This window comes from Crotalus tigris, unplaced genomic scaffold (genome assembly GCF_016545835.1).
Source record: "Crotalus tigris isolate CLP2741 ecotype Arizona unplaced genomic scaffold, ASM1654583v1 scf7180000017668.6805642782:7212621, whole genome shotgun sequence".
Taxonomy (NCBI): Eukaryota; Metazoa; Chordata; class Lepidosauria; order Squamata; family Viperidae; genus Crotalus; species Crotalus tigris.
In genome coordinates, this window is record NW_024096554.1 from 6,967,599 (window position 1) to 6,985,711 (window position 18,113).

The following is an 18,113-nucleotide window of genomic DNA, read 5'->3' on the forward strand; positions in this document are numbered from 1 at the left end:
CCCCAGGGCCATCTTCGGCTCCCCCTCCCCTCAAATGGACAACAATGGTACAGAAGAAAACCAACAAAACAAGAGAGGACAAAATGGACCCCGGGATCTTGACATGTCCAAAAACTTAAAAACGGATTACCCTTTTCCGTTCACCCTTTCCCTTTTTTTTTTTTTTTAAGGATCTAGGTCAGGAGTCACCAAACTTGACAGCTTTTAAGACTTGTGGACTTCAGCTGCTAGAATTCCCCGGCCCAAGGAATTTTGGGAACCGAAGTTCACAAGTCTGAAAGGGGTCAGGATTGGCGACCCCTGGCCTTGGAAGGTCAACAGGACAAGTCGGAAGATGCTCCACTGGCCGCTGAAAAATGGCTTTCGGATTTGTGCTTAGTGTGAATTTTCAGGGTGAAGCGGTCAATCCTGCAAAAAATTCATCAATTGGCGGGGGGGGGGGTGTATTTTTTTGGGTGGGGGCAGGTTCCCCCCCCCCTCTGGCCCTGGGGTTGAGAGAGAGCACGTGCGCAAGAGAGACCTTCAATTTTGCAGGTGACCAATTTTTTCCCCGTCTTTTACGAGCTGGAAAGAAAAACCGGAGGATTGTAATTCTACTGTCCCCGTCGAAAGAGGAAGATTATGCCGATCTGGATTTATGGGACACCCCCCCCCCTCCTTCCCAAAAGCTCACAAGGCTTGGACACTTAATCTTGGCCTTATTCCACTCTGCAGCGGCCAGTAAGGAGATCTGTTTGGTCAGCCCCACCGCCGAGACGGTCCCAAGACCCACCTTGTGGTTGGGGAACGCACAGCCCAGCACCAGCAATGAGACACGTATACAAAACCAGAACGACGACAAAAAGTAGGGGAGGAAAAATAAACATACACAAGAAAAAAAAAACACCCCATGATTCCTGCTTAAAAATTCAAGCTTCCATTTTTATATATATATATATATTGATTTCTGAAGTGCAAACCACTTCCAGGGTTGCTTTAGATATCTGCCTAAATTTTGCAACGTGTCACAGAATCTAATTAAATCCAATCCTCCCCATTTTTTTTTTTTTTTTACTTCTATTTCCCTATCAAAGCCAACAAACCAAAATGGTCAATTCCATTTGAGTCTTTTTCTTCTTTCTTTCTTTCTCTCTCTCTCTCTCTCTCCCCCTCTCTTTGCAAATATATAGATATATATATATATATATACATATATGTTTTTTTCTCTTACAAAAATAAATTTCAATTTTAGGAATTATTTTAATAAAAACAATAGACAACAATAAATTTCTCTCCGTAGAAGATGGTTTCAACGTGTAAACATATTCGTTTCTTTCTTTTTTTTTTAATATAGATATATAGATATATATTTTCTCTTAAATTAAGATAAAGTGATTTTTAAAGTACCCGTTCCATTTCAAAGTGCTAAGACTTCTTTGTTTCTAATCTCTTTTTTTTTGTGTGGTTTTTATTGCTTTTTTTGTATTAAATAAAACATCCATCTTGTTCTGCTTATTTTTTATATATATATATAAATCCTCTCTCAATACACACATGCTCCCCTATTTAATTACATTCGGCCAAACAGTTCACCTTTTTTTTAATATATAGTTATATTAAAAAGGAAATCTAAAAAGTGCTTGTCAAAGGAAAAAAAAAGAACGAAAAAAAGGAAATAAGACTAAAATTCTCATATATATATATATATATATATATATATATATATATATATATATATATATATATATATATATATATAATGTTTAAACTGTGCATTTAAAAAATTCTGAAATAGCTAAAGGTGCCCTTAGTTTATTTTATTTTTAGCTTAGAGGGAGCTGTGTCTTTAAATATATATAGTTTTTTGATACAGCTACTTGCTTACCGACAGGAGAGGATAAATAGGAAGAGATTTGCTAAATCACCCCCAAAGACAATTTTGGACCGCAAACCTTATCACCATCCAAATAGACACCTGCTTAAGCATAAACCTGGCTAGTAAACCCGGCTATCTAAGACTCCCAGAACGAGGGAGCGTACAAAAATAGGAAGATACATAATGGGGAAGTGGAGGGGGGAGGGGAAAGAACCTGCTTTTCCTACCCTGAATTAACCAGGGTTTAATTTATGCCAGGAACAAATCATTTTTCCTACAAAGCCATCACTGGGCATATATTTAGGGCTTGTTTTGTGCCAAGTGGGGTACAGACAAGATGTTTAAGAAAAGCTGGAGGCAGAGAAGGGCCTAGAACAGTGGTTCTCAACCTGTGGGTCGGGACCCCATTTGGGGTCGAACGACCATTTCACGGGGGTCGCCAAACAAGGCTGTCCGCCATTTTTTCCCCTTTTCTTTGGCCACGCCCCTGGCACCCGGTGATGTATAAGTGGTTGGGGGTCACCACAACATGGGGAACTGTATTATGGGGTCGCGGCATTAGAAAGGTTGAGAACCACTGGCCTAGAAAAATCCAGACCCCTGGCTTAGCTCTGGGGGGGGGGGCAGTCCAGGTCTCTCACCAACTTAAGTGTCCGCTATGGTCCAACTCTGTGTTCAACCTAAAATATTTTTTTTTTGGGTGTGGGGGGGGGGAGTACCGCTCTTCCTTCTCCACCCATGAAGGTGGATCTGCCTAAATGAAACTAATCACCATCGGGAGAGATGGGATGTCTGGACAATTTGGGGGGCACCTCTGACGTCGGGAGTGTCTCGCATCGGCTTCCCTGGCATGCTGGCTGATTAAAGGACAACATTCCCACGTACAACAAAGATCTCAAGAAGTTTGGGAGGGTCGGGAAAAGAGATTCATAGTGAAACGGAAGCAAACCAACTCCAGAAGGAAAAACTAAATCAACTATCTGGAATCGGTAAGCCAAGATGTAGCCTTGTTGGAACGCAACAGTCTTGGCCCCAGCCCAGCTTTGGAAAGGGTGGCTTGTTCTAACTGTTGAGGGGGTTGGGGTTTGTTTGATCACAAATAATCCCCCCAAAAGCTTAGCACTTTTAATCCTTTGGCCCACATAACACTACGTGGGTCTCCCCCCGCCCCGGTTTGGAAGAAACTCAGGACACCAACTTAGTTTTCCTTGCTTTTAGCCAACATCCTGTCCCGGAACCTGACATTTGGGAATTGTGCCCAACAAATGTTGAACCCCTTTTTTTCTACCACACACTGACAGCGTGAAGAATTTAGTCGCTTGGCGCCCTTCACCAAACTTTTAAAAACAGGCCCGGAATTCTCTGCCAACAGCCTTAAAAATGACAATTTGACTTAAAATGAAAACTCTTCAAGAAGTTTTGTAGAAAAAATGAGAATATTTAGAACAGGGCAGGAGGGGAAGGGAAGGGCAATTGGGAAGAAACAGCGATATTTTCCCCCCACCTAACGCTTCCTCTGTTTTCTTTTTTTGCTTTTTTAAGTCAGCCAACTCACTGACCACCCTCATTGTGTCCCTTTGGAACAGCAGCTTCTAAAATACCTACAAAAAAAGGCCATTATAATATATATGTCTGTATGTATATATATATATATATATAGTTTTAAAACTTAAAAACTAAAATTCTGGAAGCTTCGTTTCATGTTTTGCAGACCTCTTCTCTCCACACATACTCTCCCCTCCCACCCCGACCTCTGGCTCAAAGCCTTGATCGCTGGGTGGTCTCCTTTCATCCATGGCTAACGAGAGTTTATCATCGAACGGGAAGATCACAAGCAGAGATACATTATACACCTATAAGGCTATTCTGACTTTTCTGTGGTTTTTTTTTTTTTTTGCATTTTGTCCCAAAAAAAAAAAAAAAAGGTGAGGAAACCATATATATATATATACTTTTTTTTTTTCTCAAGAGGAACCGGAGGAAAGTTATAACTAGATTTTGTGACACTTTTTTTTTTCTTTCTTTCTTTTTGGTTTAGGAAAGTCCTCGTGTTTTTTTTTTTTTTAATACCCTCAGATAATTCCCCCAGCTACATTCAAACTTCCCGACGCCTCGTTGGCGTTCGAACTCTCTTCAAAGTGCTCTTCTAACTCGTCCTGGGGCGCGGCGGGCCCCTGCATCTCCTCCGCCTCCTCGCCTCCCGCCAGGCTGCCGCTGTCGTCGGGATTCGAACTCGGGACCGGGGCGACGACGGCCGCTTCTCTCACCCGGGGTTTGCGCCCCCTGCGGGAAGGAATGCCGTTGCAGCCATCTTTCTTAAGGTGCCGATGCAAGTGGTCGGATCGGACGAAAGTCTTGAAGCAGCTCTCGCACTGGTACGGGCGGAGGCCCGTGTGAACGCGCATGTGGTTTTTCAGGTCGTAATTGTGGGCGAAGGCAGCGCCGCATTGCTGGCACAAGTAGGGCTTCTCCCCGGTGTGTTTCCTCATGTGGACCTTCAGCTTGTCTTGCCTGCAGGGAAAGGGGTGGGAAAAAAACAACAAAAAAAACAAAAAACAAAAAGGGAGTCAGGGCGAATTGGCTCGCTGACTTGAGCTCGCTCTTTTTCTTGTCTTGGCTCAGCTAGGTTATCTCCTGAGATTCAAGCGGTGTTTTTCAAACTCGGCCATTTGAAGGTGAATGGACTCCCAGAATTCCCCAGGAACCGTCATGCTGGCTAGGGAATTCTGGGAATTGAAAATTGCTCCCTGGGTATATCCACATATTGTGAGAGCCATTTTCAACTTCCATGCTTAGCTGGGGAACTCTGGGCATTGTAGTCCATGCTTGAGGAGAGCATCCATACTGGAAAGGCACTCACTTCTTCCTGGGGCAAAGCTCACTTAACAACTATCCCACTTAGCAACAGAAATGTTGGCCTATTTTGGTCATAAGTCGAGGACTACCTGTACTTGAACAACGATAATGATATTCAGAGTTCTTACACTCTTAAATTCTGATTCCAGTTATCCCTGGAAAACTATGAATTGCCCGAGGGAATATAAAGCAGCTTTTTAAAAATTTCCTCCCATTTTTGTGATAATCATTTGGGATACGTAAGATTTGCGTTACACTCTCAAGTTGCTCCACTAAAGGTTAGCCAGTGCTAAGGACCTCTAATCTCTTGGGACTCAATCCTGGACAGATTCGGTTCTATCCTGAATCTCTTACACTGTTCTGGATGAAGCAAGATATAGGGCTGTGGAGCTGTGCTGGCACAGTGGTTAGAATGCAGCATTGCAGGCTGACTCTGCCCAGCGTCTGCAGTTCGATCCTGATGGGGCTCGAGGTTGACCCATCCTTCCGAGGTTGGTAAAATGAGGACCTGGATTGTTCGGGGGCAAGAGGCTGACTCTGTAAATTGCTTAGAGAGGGCTGTATAGCACTGTGAAGTGGTATACAAGTCTGTGCTAGTGCTACTGTATCTGTCATCCATACATCCATCCATCTATTCATTATCTTCTCTCTCTCTCTCTCTCTCTCTCTCTCTCTCTCTCTCTCTCTCTCTCTCTCTCTCCACCATCTTCTCTCTCTCTATCCTTCTATCTATCTATCTATCTATCTATCTATCTATCTATCTACCTACCTACCTACCTACCATCTTATCTCTATCCTATCTATCTATCTATCTATCTATCTATCTATCTATCTATCTATCTATCTACCTACCTACCTACCTACCTACCTACCTACCTACCTACCTACCTACCTACCTACCATCTTATCTCTTTCTACCTACCATCTTATCTCTTTCTCTCTACCATCTTATCTATCTATCTATCTATCTATCTATCTATCTATCTATCTATCTATCTACAATCTTACCTCTCTCTCTCTATCTATCCATCCACCATCTTATCTCTCTCTCTCCCCCATATTATCTCTCTCTCTATCGTCTCATCTATCTATCTATCTGTCTGTCTCTGTCTATGTATGTATGTATGTATGTATGTATGTATGTATGTATGTATGTATCTATCTATCTATCTCCATCCATCCATCCACTTATCTCTCTCTATCCACCATCTTATCTTTCTATTTCTCTCTATCCACCATCTTATCTCTCTCTCTATCTATCCACCATCTTTTCTCTCTGTCTATCCACCATCTTATCTCTCTCAATCCTCCTATCTATCTATCTATCTATCTATCTATCTATCTATCTATCTATCTATCTATCTATCATCTATCAATCTACCTACCTACCTACCCACCCATCCATCTATATTCTCTCTCTCTCTCTCTCTCTCTCTCTCTCTCTCTCTCTCTCTCTCTCTCAAGAGGTCTGGCACAGTGGTTAGAATGCAGCATTGCATTTGGCACTTAATTGTGGTCGTAAGTCAAGGACTTCAGAGAGAAGGGGGGGGAAAGCTGATTGAATGTTCCAGTTTTTGTAACTGTCTTATTTGTTCTAGGCTTCAGAACCCTTTTAATGGACTCCGGATGGCTCAGACAATTCCCCTGACTGGAAAGCTAAAAGCATCGTCAACCAAAGCTGGGACAAAGGAGTGGAAATTCCTTCTCCGTGTTAAGTTTAGGAGGCCTGTTGGTCGAGCTACATATTAGAATAGAACAGAATTTAACAGAGTAGGAAGCGACCTTAGAGGTCATCTAGTCCAACCCTGTGCTCAGGCAGGAAACCCTATACCATTTCAGATAAATGGTTGTCCAATCTCTTCTTAAAAACTTCCAGTGTTGGAGCATTCACAGCTTCTGGAGGCAGGTTGTTCCACGGGTTAATTGTTCTCACTGTCAGGAAGTTTCTCCTTAGTTATAGGTTGCTTCTAGTTCTAGGCCAGGGGTAGGCAACCTTGGCTCTTTTATGATTCGTGGACTTCAACTCCCAGAATTCCTGAGCCAGCCACGCTGAGGGGAAAGGGAGAGGTTTCCAAGCTGAGTCATGCTGGCTGAGGGATTCTGGGAGTTGAAGTCCACGAGTCATGAGGGGGCCATAGTTCCCCCATGCTGGCTCAGGAATTCTGGGAGTTGAAGTCCACGAGTCATGAGGGGGCCATAGTTTCCCCCATGCTGGCTCAGGAATTCTGGGAGTTGAAGTCCACGAGTCATGAGGGGGCCATAGTTTCCCCCATGCTGGCTCAGGAATTCTGGGAGTTGAAGTCCACGAGTCATGAGGGGGCCATAGTTCCCCCATGCTGGCTCAGGAATTCTGGGAGTTGAAGTCCACGAGTGATGAGGGGGCCATAGTTCCCCCATGCTGGCTCAGGAATTCTGGGAGTTGAAGTCCACGAGTCATGAAGGGGCCATAATTCCCCCATGCTGGCTCAGGAATTCTGGGAGTTGAAGTCCACGAGTCATGAGGGGGCCATAGTTCCCCCATGCTGGCTCAGGAATTCTGGGAGTTGAAGTCCATGAGTCATGAAGGGGCCATAATTCCCCCATACTGGCTCAGGAATTCTGGGAGTTGAAGTCCACGAGTCATGAGGGGGCCATAGTTCCCCCATGCTGACTCAGGAATTCTGGGAGTTGAAGTCCACGAGTCATAAAAGAGCCAAGATTGCCTACCCCTGTTCTAGGCCAAGATAGAAAAACACTGGCCTAGACAATTTCCAAATAACAATGAAGTCGATGGCAGCACAGTAGGAATACAGAAGGTGGGAAAGTAAATTAGAAGCTTCCTGGATGAAAACTGTCACCACTGATGGTGGTCAAACTGGAAAAGCTGGATCTGCAATTCTCCTCGGCAGGTAATGGCAGAAGGAAGGGAAGAGTCCAAAAAAGGCTTTGTCATCATAGCCTACGACTGTCTTAATAAACCTTCAAACCTTTAAAGTTGAAGAGGACGAACCCCACAAAAAGAGGGGGTTCAACCTATTCTCCAAAGCCCTTGAAGGCAGGACAAGAAGCAACGGATGGAAACTAGTCAAGGAGAGACGCAACCTGGAACTAAGGAGAAAATTTCTGACAGTCAGAACAATTAACCAGTGGAACAACCTGCCTCCAGAAGCGGTGAATGCTCCAACACTGGAAGTTTCTAAGAAGAGACTGGACAATCATTTATCCGGAATGGTTTAGGGCAGTGTTTCCCAAACTTGACAATTTTAAGGCATGAGGACTTCAACTCCCAGAATTCCACAGCCAGCAACGCTGAATGTGGAATTCTGGGAGTTGAAGTCCACATGCCTTAAAATTGTCAAGTTTGGGAAACAATGGTTTAGGGTCTCCTGCCTGAGCAGGGGGTTGGACTAGATGACCTCCAAGGTCCCTTCCGACTTTATTATTCTGAATTCTGTCCTCTCTTTGATGCAGTGCTCTGGGGTGGAACAAGAGACACAGCTTTGGGGTTTGGGGCTGGGTGGGATGGTGTAAGAAGACAAAGCATCTCCCATCCTCCTCCAACCCCCCCCCCCACAAAAAGGAGGTCTTTTGCCAAAGGAAGAGAATTCATGTAGTCCTCAGCTTACAACCGTTGTGTTTAGTGAAGTTAGAATGGTACTGCAAAAAAGCGATATGTCACACAGAAGTCACAAAAGCGACGTTTGATCGTTTTCCACAGAACAGTGGCAGCATCGGGTTGTAAATTTTGATCACAGGATTCAAAATTTGGGATGTTTGACAACTGGTTCGTATTTACGATGGTCGCAGGGTCGTGTGTGTGTGTGTGTGTGTGTGTGTGTGTGAGACGTGGTTCCCCCTTTGATGACTTTTTTTGACTGACAAAGTGTATTCACTTAACCACCTTGCAAGACTAAGTTAAGGGATTCGCTGAATCACGGTGGGCAGAAAGCAGGCAGAAACAGGGCAAAACTCAGGGGACGACCGTCGCGCTTAGCCACGGAAACGTTGGGATCCGTAAGTCAAGGACAATCTGTATTGTGCCAAGCTTTCCATTCTTCCTCGGGCGTTGTAAAGTAGATTTCCAAAACTTGGCTTCTTGGGGAGGGGGGGTGTCTAATCCCCACCCTCTTCCCTTTGTTTTTTTTTTTGCCCCCCCCCCCCTCGCCCCGATAAGATTTGGCAAATGGATTTAGGGCAGAGGAATCCAGCACCTAATTCATCCTGCTTGGAAGCAGCCCCACCGTCCATTCTCATCATGCATTGTAGGGCGTGGAAGAACAATTTTAATGCAAAGGGACACACACACACACACAGAGAGAGAGAGAGAGGGGAAGGAGAACGGCTCTAAAAACATTAAAAGGGGGGGGGAATAATTTGCATCCTCTGCAAGGTCCCGAAGAACCAACTGGCCTCTTGCCCAGAAGACCCTTCTGGAAAACACAAAACGAAGCCGAGCCTGGAAGTGTTAATACCACTTTACAAGGCCTTGGTAAGGCCACACTTGGAATACGGCATCCAGTTTTGGTCACCACGATGTGAAAAAGATGCTGAGACTCTAGAAAGAGTACAGAGAAGAGCAACAAAGAGGATCAGGGGACTGGAAGCTAAAACGTATAAGGAACGATTGCTGGAATTGGGGATGTCTAGTTTAACGAAAAGAAGGACGAGGGGGGACAGGATAGCAGTGTTCCAGTATCTCAGGGGCTGCCCCAAAGAAGAGGGAGTCAAGCTATTCTCCAAGGCGCCTGAAGGCAGGACAAGAAGCAAAGGATGGGAACTAATCAAGGAGAGAAGCAACACAGAACTAAGGAGAAACTTCCTGACAGTGAGAACAATTAACCAGTGGAACCACCTGCCTCCAGAAGCGGTGAATGCTCCAACACTGGAAGTTTTTAAGAAGAGACTGGACAGCCATTGGTCTGAAATGGTGTAGGGTTTCCTGCCTGAGCAGGGGGTTGGACTAGATGACCTCCAAGGTCCCTTCCAAGTTTATCATCATCATCATCATTATTAAAATGGCCTCCTTCCTCAGCCATGGTGCTTCTTTGCCATCACTCACTCCCAAAAGTTACTTAGTGACCGAGTGAATCCAGTTCCTGGATTTGCACAAGGAGCGGACTCGCCGAGCGAGCTGGGTTGGCCCAACCTGCTCAGTCTCACACACACACACAACCACAGCACAACCCTCCTCCCCAGGAGTGAAAACTGGTCCAACTTGTGTTGTGTAAGGATGGAGGCGCGAGAGATTTTAACTGAGTCTTGATGGGTTTAATACGGTCTACAACTCCAATCTATCTCAGACTTTGAAAGGCCTGGACCAGAATTCCAGCTGGCTGGGGGAGTGGTGGATTCTGGGAGTTGAAGTCCAGGCATCTTATCAAGGTTCTTAAGTTGAGAAAGACTGCTGTAGACTCTCAATTGAGAATAATGGTTAGAGGGGGGGGAAAAAAAACCCAATTATTTTTTTTTCTGCTTGGAAACCGCTTCTGGATTTTGTGCTTGAGGTGGAAAAAAACAATGAAACTTTGATTTTGGGTTTTACCAATTAGTAGGTTTGTCGTTAGAGAAATGGCTGCTTTATATTATGATGGAAAAGTAAAAAAATTGAGGTTTGATGCTATTACCTTATTTTCACTGTACCAAAGGGAGCTGGAAGTCAACGCCTTTCTTTTCTCTATCCTACCTTCTTCCTGCACTTTTTCCTCCCTTATTTTTCTCCTTTTGGGGGGGTATTTTTGTATTTTATATTATAAACTAATTTTTAAAAAGAGAGCGAGAGAGAGAATAGTGGTTGCAGTCCCTCCAGAAGGAGGCAGCCTGGCCCCACGGATATATCTGGGATTCTATATCTCCCGTCAATTTCAGTCAGTAAAAAGTTTGTGAAATTTGGAGGTGCAAACATCTGGAGAAGGCTGTCTCCAGAGCAGTTGGCATTGGGGGTTACTGGAGATCAAATACCCTGTTCGGTTGGGGTCCTCGTGAGTCTACAAACACCCATGGGTTATCTTCTGCTCAGCTTGTGATCCGCCACCTCGACTTATAGGTCAGGGATAGCAAACCTTTTAGAGACCGAGTGCCCAAACTGCAACCCAAAACCCACTTATTTATCGCAAAGTGCCAGGACTGCATCAGCATTGTGTGCCGTGGGGGCAGGGAGGCCCTTCTGAGTGTTATCTCTGACACGCAAAAACTGGTGGCGCAAAAATGGGCCACTGTGCTGCAAGGCGCAAAAACAGCTGCCGCCACGCCACGGGGTGCAGACGCAAGGCGCTGTACCACGCAAGAACGGGGCAGGGCTAGTGGGTATCACGCAGGCACTAGCCCCACCCCATTTGCAGCGCATGCATGCTCGTGGCCCCATGCATGCATGTAAAATGCTACCCCCTCCCTTTTCTTCCAGTCCACCAATCGACAATGGTTGGTGACCTCTGCTCTACCACGTCTACTAGGGCTTGTAAGTCGGCCACTTTGCCTCCTTTGTGCTGGGTGGGGCTCCTGCTCTGGGCGCGGTGGCACGCGTGCCAACAGAGAGGGCTCTGAGTGCCGCCTCTGGCACGCGTGCCATAGGTTCACCACCACTCTTATAGGTAGTCTTTGATTTACAACTGTTTGTGTAATGACAGATCAGAGTGACAATGGGCTCATAAAAAGGGACTTATGACCCATCCTAAAAGTTAAAACCACTGCACCACCCCTCATATCATCGCCATATGTGACGATTGCAGCATCTTACAGCCGCCAGATCACAAGGTGCCACCTCCCAACCAGCAAAGTTAGCCAGGGAGAAGCTGGATTCAGTTAGCGACCGCCTGATTTACCCAACAACTGCAGTAAAAAAAAATGGTTTCGAAATAGGATATGGTCAGAGCACCGCTCACTTAGCCACAGAAATCCCACTTCTAATTGTGTCGTATGTCGAGGACTAGCTGTAGACCGCCCGTTTATCAACCAGAGGAGTCTTCGCTGTGCAGCAGCTAAAAATATGAACAAGCGCATTCTGATCTTGATAAGGTGGCCCAGTCAAATTTGGGAACGTCTTCCGACAACCCAATTGTTGGAAGGAAGTGTAGAAAGAGCAAATTAAACAACCCTCTTCAAAATCAGATTGAAAATGGCCTGGCATTCTCCATATGGAGGGCAAATGTATAAGACACGGGTAGGCAACCTGGGCTCTTTTATGACTGGTGGACTTCAACTCCCAGAATTCCTCAGCCAGCCACGCTGAGGGGAAAGGGAGAGGTTTCCAAGCTGAGCCATGCTGGCTCAGGAATTCTGGGAGTTGAAGTCCACGAGTCATAAAAGAGCCAAGGTAGCCTACCCCTGGCCTAGGGGATTCTGGGAGTTGAAATCCCAGATCAGGGGTAGGCAACCTTGGCTCTTTTATGACTCGTGGACTTCAACTCCCAGAATTCCTGAGCCAGCCAGGCTGAGGGGAAAGAGAGAGGTTTCAAGCTGAGCCATGGCGGTTCAGGAATTCTGGGAGTTGAAGTCTACGAGTCATAAAACAGCCAACGTTGCCTATCCCTGCCCTAGATGACACACAGACCGACTGGCCGACCAGGGATAGGCAATCCTGGCTCTTTTATGACTCATGGACTTCAACTCCCAGAATTCCTCAGCCGGCCATGCTGAGGGGAAAGGGAAAGGTTTCCAAGCTGAGCCATGCTGGCTCAGGAATTCTGGGAGTTGAAGTCCACCAGTCATAAAAGAGCCAAGGTTGCCTACCCCGGGCCTACACCAACAATAAGCCCTATCTTGATTTGGGGGGGGGGGCTAATATAAGCCATACCCCAAAATAAACCTTAGTTTTGGGGCGAGGCAAATACCTAAAAATCAAGCTAGGGCAGGGGTAGGGTGTGGATCTGCCCCACGCGCCTCACACCTGCTCACCTTGCAGCCAGGCCTCTCCTTGCCGGCCCACGTCTTCTTCTGAGGCCTCTTCTGCAGCTAGACCTGCATTTCTCGGTCACGGGGCTTTCCGGAAGGCCTCTGCAGTCAAGAACTGAGCTATGGGTTCAATCCATACCTCAATTCTGCAAGATCTCAGCAACCGAGGACCAAGCTATGGATTGAATCCATAGCTCGGTACTTGGCTGCTTAGGCCTTCTGGAAAGGCCTGACTGTCAAATGCAGGCCCGAATGCAGCTGCAGAACTTCGGCCCCAGAAGAAGTGGACCGGCTGGGTGGGGCTGTGGGTGCCGGAGGTGAGGTTAAGGCCTACCCCGAAAATAAGACCTGGTGCCTCTTTTGGAGGCAAAAACAAAATAAGACCCGGTCTTATTTTCGGGGAAACACAGTAGGTGGGCAGCAGCTGGAACAAGGAATGGGAGCTCACCCTGTCCAGCAGCGCTTGGGTCTCAAACCCAGGCTAGAAAGCTGACAAGCTCGGCGTCTTTACCCGCTGAGCCACTGTGCCCTAACAAATGAGTATCATCCCGATTATGAGGGTATAATCAAAAAGCTAAAACAAGAAAGCAAAGTGGAATCTCAGTCAAATTCTAGGAATTTTAGCTAGGTTTCCCCTGGGATTGCTTCAAATATAGGTCGTCCTCGACTTATACCCGTTCGTTTAGTGACCATCCAAAGTTACAACGGCACTGAAAAAAGTGCCCGATGACACCTTTTTCACACGACCATTGCAGCACCCCCCTGGTCACGTGATCAAAAATTCGGCCCCCTTGACAACTGACTCGTATTTGTGACGGTCGTGGCGTCCCGGGATCACGTGATCTCCTTTTGCGACCTTCTGACAAGCAAAATCAACGGAGAAGCCAGATCCATTTAAGAATCGTGTTACTAACTTCAGAACTGCAGTGATTCGCTTAACAACTGTGGCAGGAAAGGTCGTAAAATGGGGCAAAATTCATATGCACAGTGGTGGAAAAATGGGAATATACCATCAGAGGAAGAAGCGATAAGAAAAATCCTGGACTGTGCTGAGAGGGACAAATTAACAAAAGAGATCAAAGAAAAGGAAGACACAGAGTACTCTATAACATGGAACAAGTGGTATGACTGGTTGGAGACTAGAAATAATAGAGGAGAATAAATATGGAAAGGTCAAAAGTGAAAATATGTGTATAATAATGTATAATAATAATAATATGAATTCTTCTTAATAAGAAGTAGAATATGAAGGAAGAAAAATGTAAATAAGAAACAACGGGGCAATAAGGACAGATATTCTAAAGCAGAATAAGAGGGGAAATGTAAATAATAGAAGATTACCGTTACGTAATCGCTGTTAAAAAAAAGGGAGAGGAGTATATACGGTGTGTGTATGTGTGTTATGTTTTGCTTTGTTTTGTTGGTTAAAAATAAAATAAAATATATAAAAAAAATGGGGCAAAATTCACTTCACCACTGCCTTGATTAGCAGCGGAAATTTTGGTCTCAACGGTGGCCGTAAGTCAAGGACTACCTTGTATTTCTTGGCAAGGGAAAACTCCCCCCCCCCCACTTCAGCTTCTTTCCCCTCTTACCTTGTAAACCGAACTTTGCAAATGTTACACTCGTACGGCTTCTCTCCGGTGTGGGTTCGAATATGGCGCGGGAGCTTGCCGGCTCCTTGGATGACTTTCTCGCAGATGGGACATTTCTGGAATGCTTTTGCACGGATTTTCTTCTCCACCTTCTGAGACCAGGACGGATATTCGCCGCCCTCTTGGGAAGTGCTAAAATAATTCAAGTAATAATCCATGACTCCGTCGTCGTCCTTACGGTCCTCGTCGGCCAACTGCTGCCGTCCCACCGAATTGATCATTTGCTGCAGGAGCGCGCTGGCGGCCAAGCCGTCCACTTCCCGCGAGTCCTCCTCTCGCTCGGCTCCGCCGGAAGCAAACGCTGGAGAATCGCCCGCCTCCTGCTGGTCCAACGGAATGCCGGCTGGCCCGTCGTCCTCCCCCATGGACACCGGCAGGCTACGTCCACCGAACTGTCCGTTTTGAGCGGCGGGGAACAAGGGTGCCTGGCCCGTCACCTCGTCCTCGTCCCACATGGCGTGCTTGGTGTCGGGATCACAGTCATTTGCCTTTGGTCTGTCACTGAGAGCGGCCTGCGAGTAGAAGTCCATGCCGTTGCATTCCGGCTCTTCGTCCTCCTCTCGGCCATGGAAGGTGAGCCTCTGAAGGTCTCGCAAGTCGTGGTTGGTCCATGAAAAGGTGCCCTGTTGGCCGTTGATGGGATTACTCTGGAAAAACTCCAGGTATTCTTTTGCTCGGAGATGGTTCCTTTGATCAATTTGATCTACTGTATCCATCTGGTCCGTTTTGGCCAGAATCTTCCTGTCCAGGAGATCCGTGCAGACGTCCCTCACCGCCTCGATCTCTAGCAGCTTGGCGGCATTGAGGATCTCGCCGACGTTTGAAGTGCTGACGGTCAGAGTGGCGGTGTAGGCGAATTCCAGCAAGGCCGAGAGGGCGTCCCCGCTCACAAAGTCTATCTCGTACACGTTCTGCTGGTCAACCACCAGCCCTGAGGTGAAAAGCTTCTTGAAGTATTGGCTGCAGGCCGCCAAGACCGAGCGGTGAGTGGGAAACTCCTGCCCGTCCACCAGGATCACCACGTCGCAGAGGAGCCCGTTGTTTCTCTGTTCGTTCAGGCTGCTCAAGATGTCGCTGCTGTGGTCGGGGAAGGGGATGCCAATGGGGCCATCTACGCCACCCTCCATGCTGGCACCAGAGGGCTGTCGAGAGAGGCAACACACATGCGGTCAATTGAGGAAGTCAGCGGAAGTGGTTTCCCCTACTCCTCCATTTTCTACAGCCACACCAATTATTCCCCCTCTCCCTGCACAACCAATGAGAGTCATTACTCACATTTCCCTGAAAATAAGACCGGGTCTTTTATTAATTTTTTGCTCCGAAAGATGCATTAGGGCTTATTTTGGGGGACATAGAGTAACCACAAAATACCATATTTCCCTGAAAATAAGACCGAGTCTAGCATTGATGAGGAAACCACCAAGCTCAGAGAGCACCAAAACGCCATTTCCTTCCTTCCTTCCTTCCTCTCTACAAACCCCACTCCCTTTTTGCACTGATCAGATTGCCTAGCTGGGTCATGAGACGTCTGCAAGAAAACCACCAAGCTCAGAGAGCACCCAGGAGTCCACAGTCTTCCTCCTCCTCCTTCTCCACAACCCCCCCTCCCTTGTAGCACTGATATGTTACGTAGTTGGGTCATGAGACATCTGCAACGAAAACACCAAGGATCCTCCCAGTGTTTTAACTTTGTTTTAACTGCCGATTCCTATAGACCAGTTTTTCTCAACCTTGACAATTTTAAGGCATGTGGGCTTCAATTCCCAGAATTCCACAGCCAGCATTGCTGGCTGTGGAATTCTGGGAGTTGAAGTCCACATGCCTTAAAATTGTCAAGGTTGAGAAACACTGCTATAGACCCTGGGTGGCTTTATACTGTAAGTGTCAAGCCAGAAAACTAGTTAAAAACACACAAACCTTTCGAGGTTAAACCCGGAGAAATCAAGCCAAACTGACTAAAACAATCAAACCACAACAAAGGAGAGACCCCTCCCCTAGAAACACATTATTCCCAGACCTGAGACCTGAAGCATTTTGAGACCCCCAGGAGATGGGACTGTCCTTGTGTCTGGAGGTCGCAAAAGAGAACACCCATAAGGAGATAAGCTTTAACACAGTGGTGGTGAACCTATGGCACGCGTGCCAGAGGCGGCACTCAGAGCCCTCTCTGTTGGCACGCGCGCCACCGCTGCCAGCAGCAGGTCCATCAGGAGCCCCGCCCAGCACAAAGGAGGCGAAGCGGCCGACTTGCAAGCTCTAGTAGACGTGGTAGAGCAGAGGTCACCAACCATTGTCGATTGGTGGACTGGAAGAAAAGGGAGGCGGTAGCATTTTACATGCGTGCATGCGTGCCTGGGGCCCGCAAGCATGCACGTGCTACAAATGGGGCGGGGCTAGTGCCTGCGTGATACCCAGTAGCCCCGCTCCGTTCTTGCGTGGTGCAGTGCCTTGCATCTGCACCCCGTGGCGTGGCGGCGGCCGTTTTTGCACCTTGCAGCACGGTGGCCCATTTTTGCGCACCAGTTTTTGCGTGTCAGAGATGGCACTCAGAAGTGCCTCCCTGCCCCCCCCCACCCCCAGGGCACCACAATGCTGATGCAATCCTGGCACTTTGCGATAAATAAGTGGGTTTTGGGTTGCGGTTTGGGCACTCTAAAACAGCGATTCCCAACCTATGGGTCGCGACTATTTTTGGGGTCGAACGACCATTTTACGGGGGTCGCCAAACAACGCGATCTGCCATTTTTCCCCCTCAGGGGGTGGCGCCACGCATGTGCGCCATGCATGGGGGCGGCGCCGCGCATGTGCAGCGCGTCCGTGTGGCCGGGGGTCGCCGTATAAAAACGTTGAGAACCGCTGCTCTAAAAGGTTCGCCACCACTGCTCTTAACAGAAGGGACCTGGAGCGTAGCCATGCTGCCAGGACATACCGGGTGGGGTGGGGGCCAGGCAGAAACAGTAAGGGGTAGTAGTTACAGAGGTTTTCTGTCACAAAGCGCTTTATAACTGAGGACCCGCCCCTTGGGTTGTACCCAGAAGTCCAATGGCAACCAATGCAGTTTGCAGAGCAGTGGAGACACAGGGGCACAGAGGGAGGCGACCAGCGCGGCTTGTAACAGCTGTGCCAGTTTTAGATGGTCTGAAAGAGCCAACCCATGTAAAGCACTCCTTCCTTCCTTCCTTCCTTCCTTCCTTCCTTCCTTCCTTCCTTCCTTCCTTCCTTCCTTCCTTCCTTCCTTCCTTCCTTCCTTCCATCCATCCGTAACAAAATAACAGAGATGGAAGGGGCCTTGGAGATCTTCTAGTCCAGTGGTTCTCAACCTTTTTAATGCCGCGACCCCCAACCGGTCGTAAGTCGAGGACTACTCCACTGGTGCAGCACCGTTTGCAGAATGGGGCTTTTGGCGGGCTCAGCAGGGCAGAGACAGCCTGGACAATTCCTATTGGCTTTGGAAAGCCAGTAGAATAGACTCAAGAGAGTCTATTCTATTGGCTTTCAAAAGCCAATAGAATAAAAGGGAGGAGCACAGCTAAGGAAAAGGGGGGGGGAAAATGGTGGACTGCATTGTTTGGCGACCACCGTGAAATGGTCGTTCGATCCCAAATGGGGTCCCGACCCACAGGTGGAGAACCATTGTTCTAGTCCAACCCCTTTCCTTCGTTTTCTTCCCTCCCATGCATGCATGCATGCATGCATGCATGCATGCATGCATCCAATCCATCCATCCCTCCATATCTATCTATCCGTCTATCCATCTATCTATCTGAATTAACAGGAAGGGACCTTGGAGGTCTTCTAAGCCCACCCCCTGCTCAGCAGAAGACCTTATATCACCCCAGTCAAATGGCTGTCCAATCTCTTCTGAAAAACTTCCAGTGTTG

At 47.2% G+C, this 18,113-nt stretch overlaps 1 protein-coding gene across 2 annotated transcripts in view; it reads right to left on the minus strand.

Annotated features, from left to right (window-relative positions):
• Nucleotides 1-3,736: 3,736 nt before the first annotated feature.
• The window catches only part of ZBTB7A (zinc finger and BTB domain containing 7A), a 79,391-nt gene continuing 65,014 nt past the window's right edge, over nucleotides 3,737-18,113 (minus strand). For both annotated transcript variants that reach the window (XM_039337196.1, XM_039337195.1), the window contains exons 3-4: nucleotides 14,173-15,374; nucleotides 3,737-4,366 (exon numbers count right to left, since the gene is read on the minus strand). In XM_039337196.1, the coding sequence (XP_039193130.1) occupies nucleotides 3,928-4,366; nucleotides 14,173-15,359 (1,626 nt within the window). In that variant the 5' untranslated portion in view covers nucleotides 15,360-15,374 and the 3' untranslated portion in view covers nucleotides 3,737-3,927. The remainder of the gene's footprint in view (nucleotides 4,367-14,172; nucleotides 15,375-18,113) is intronic.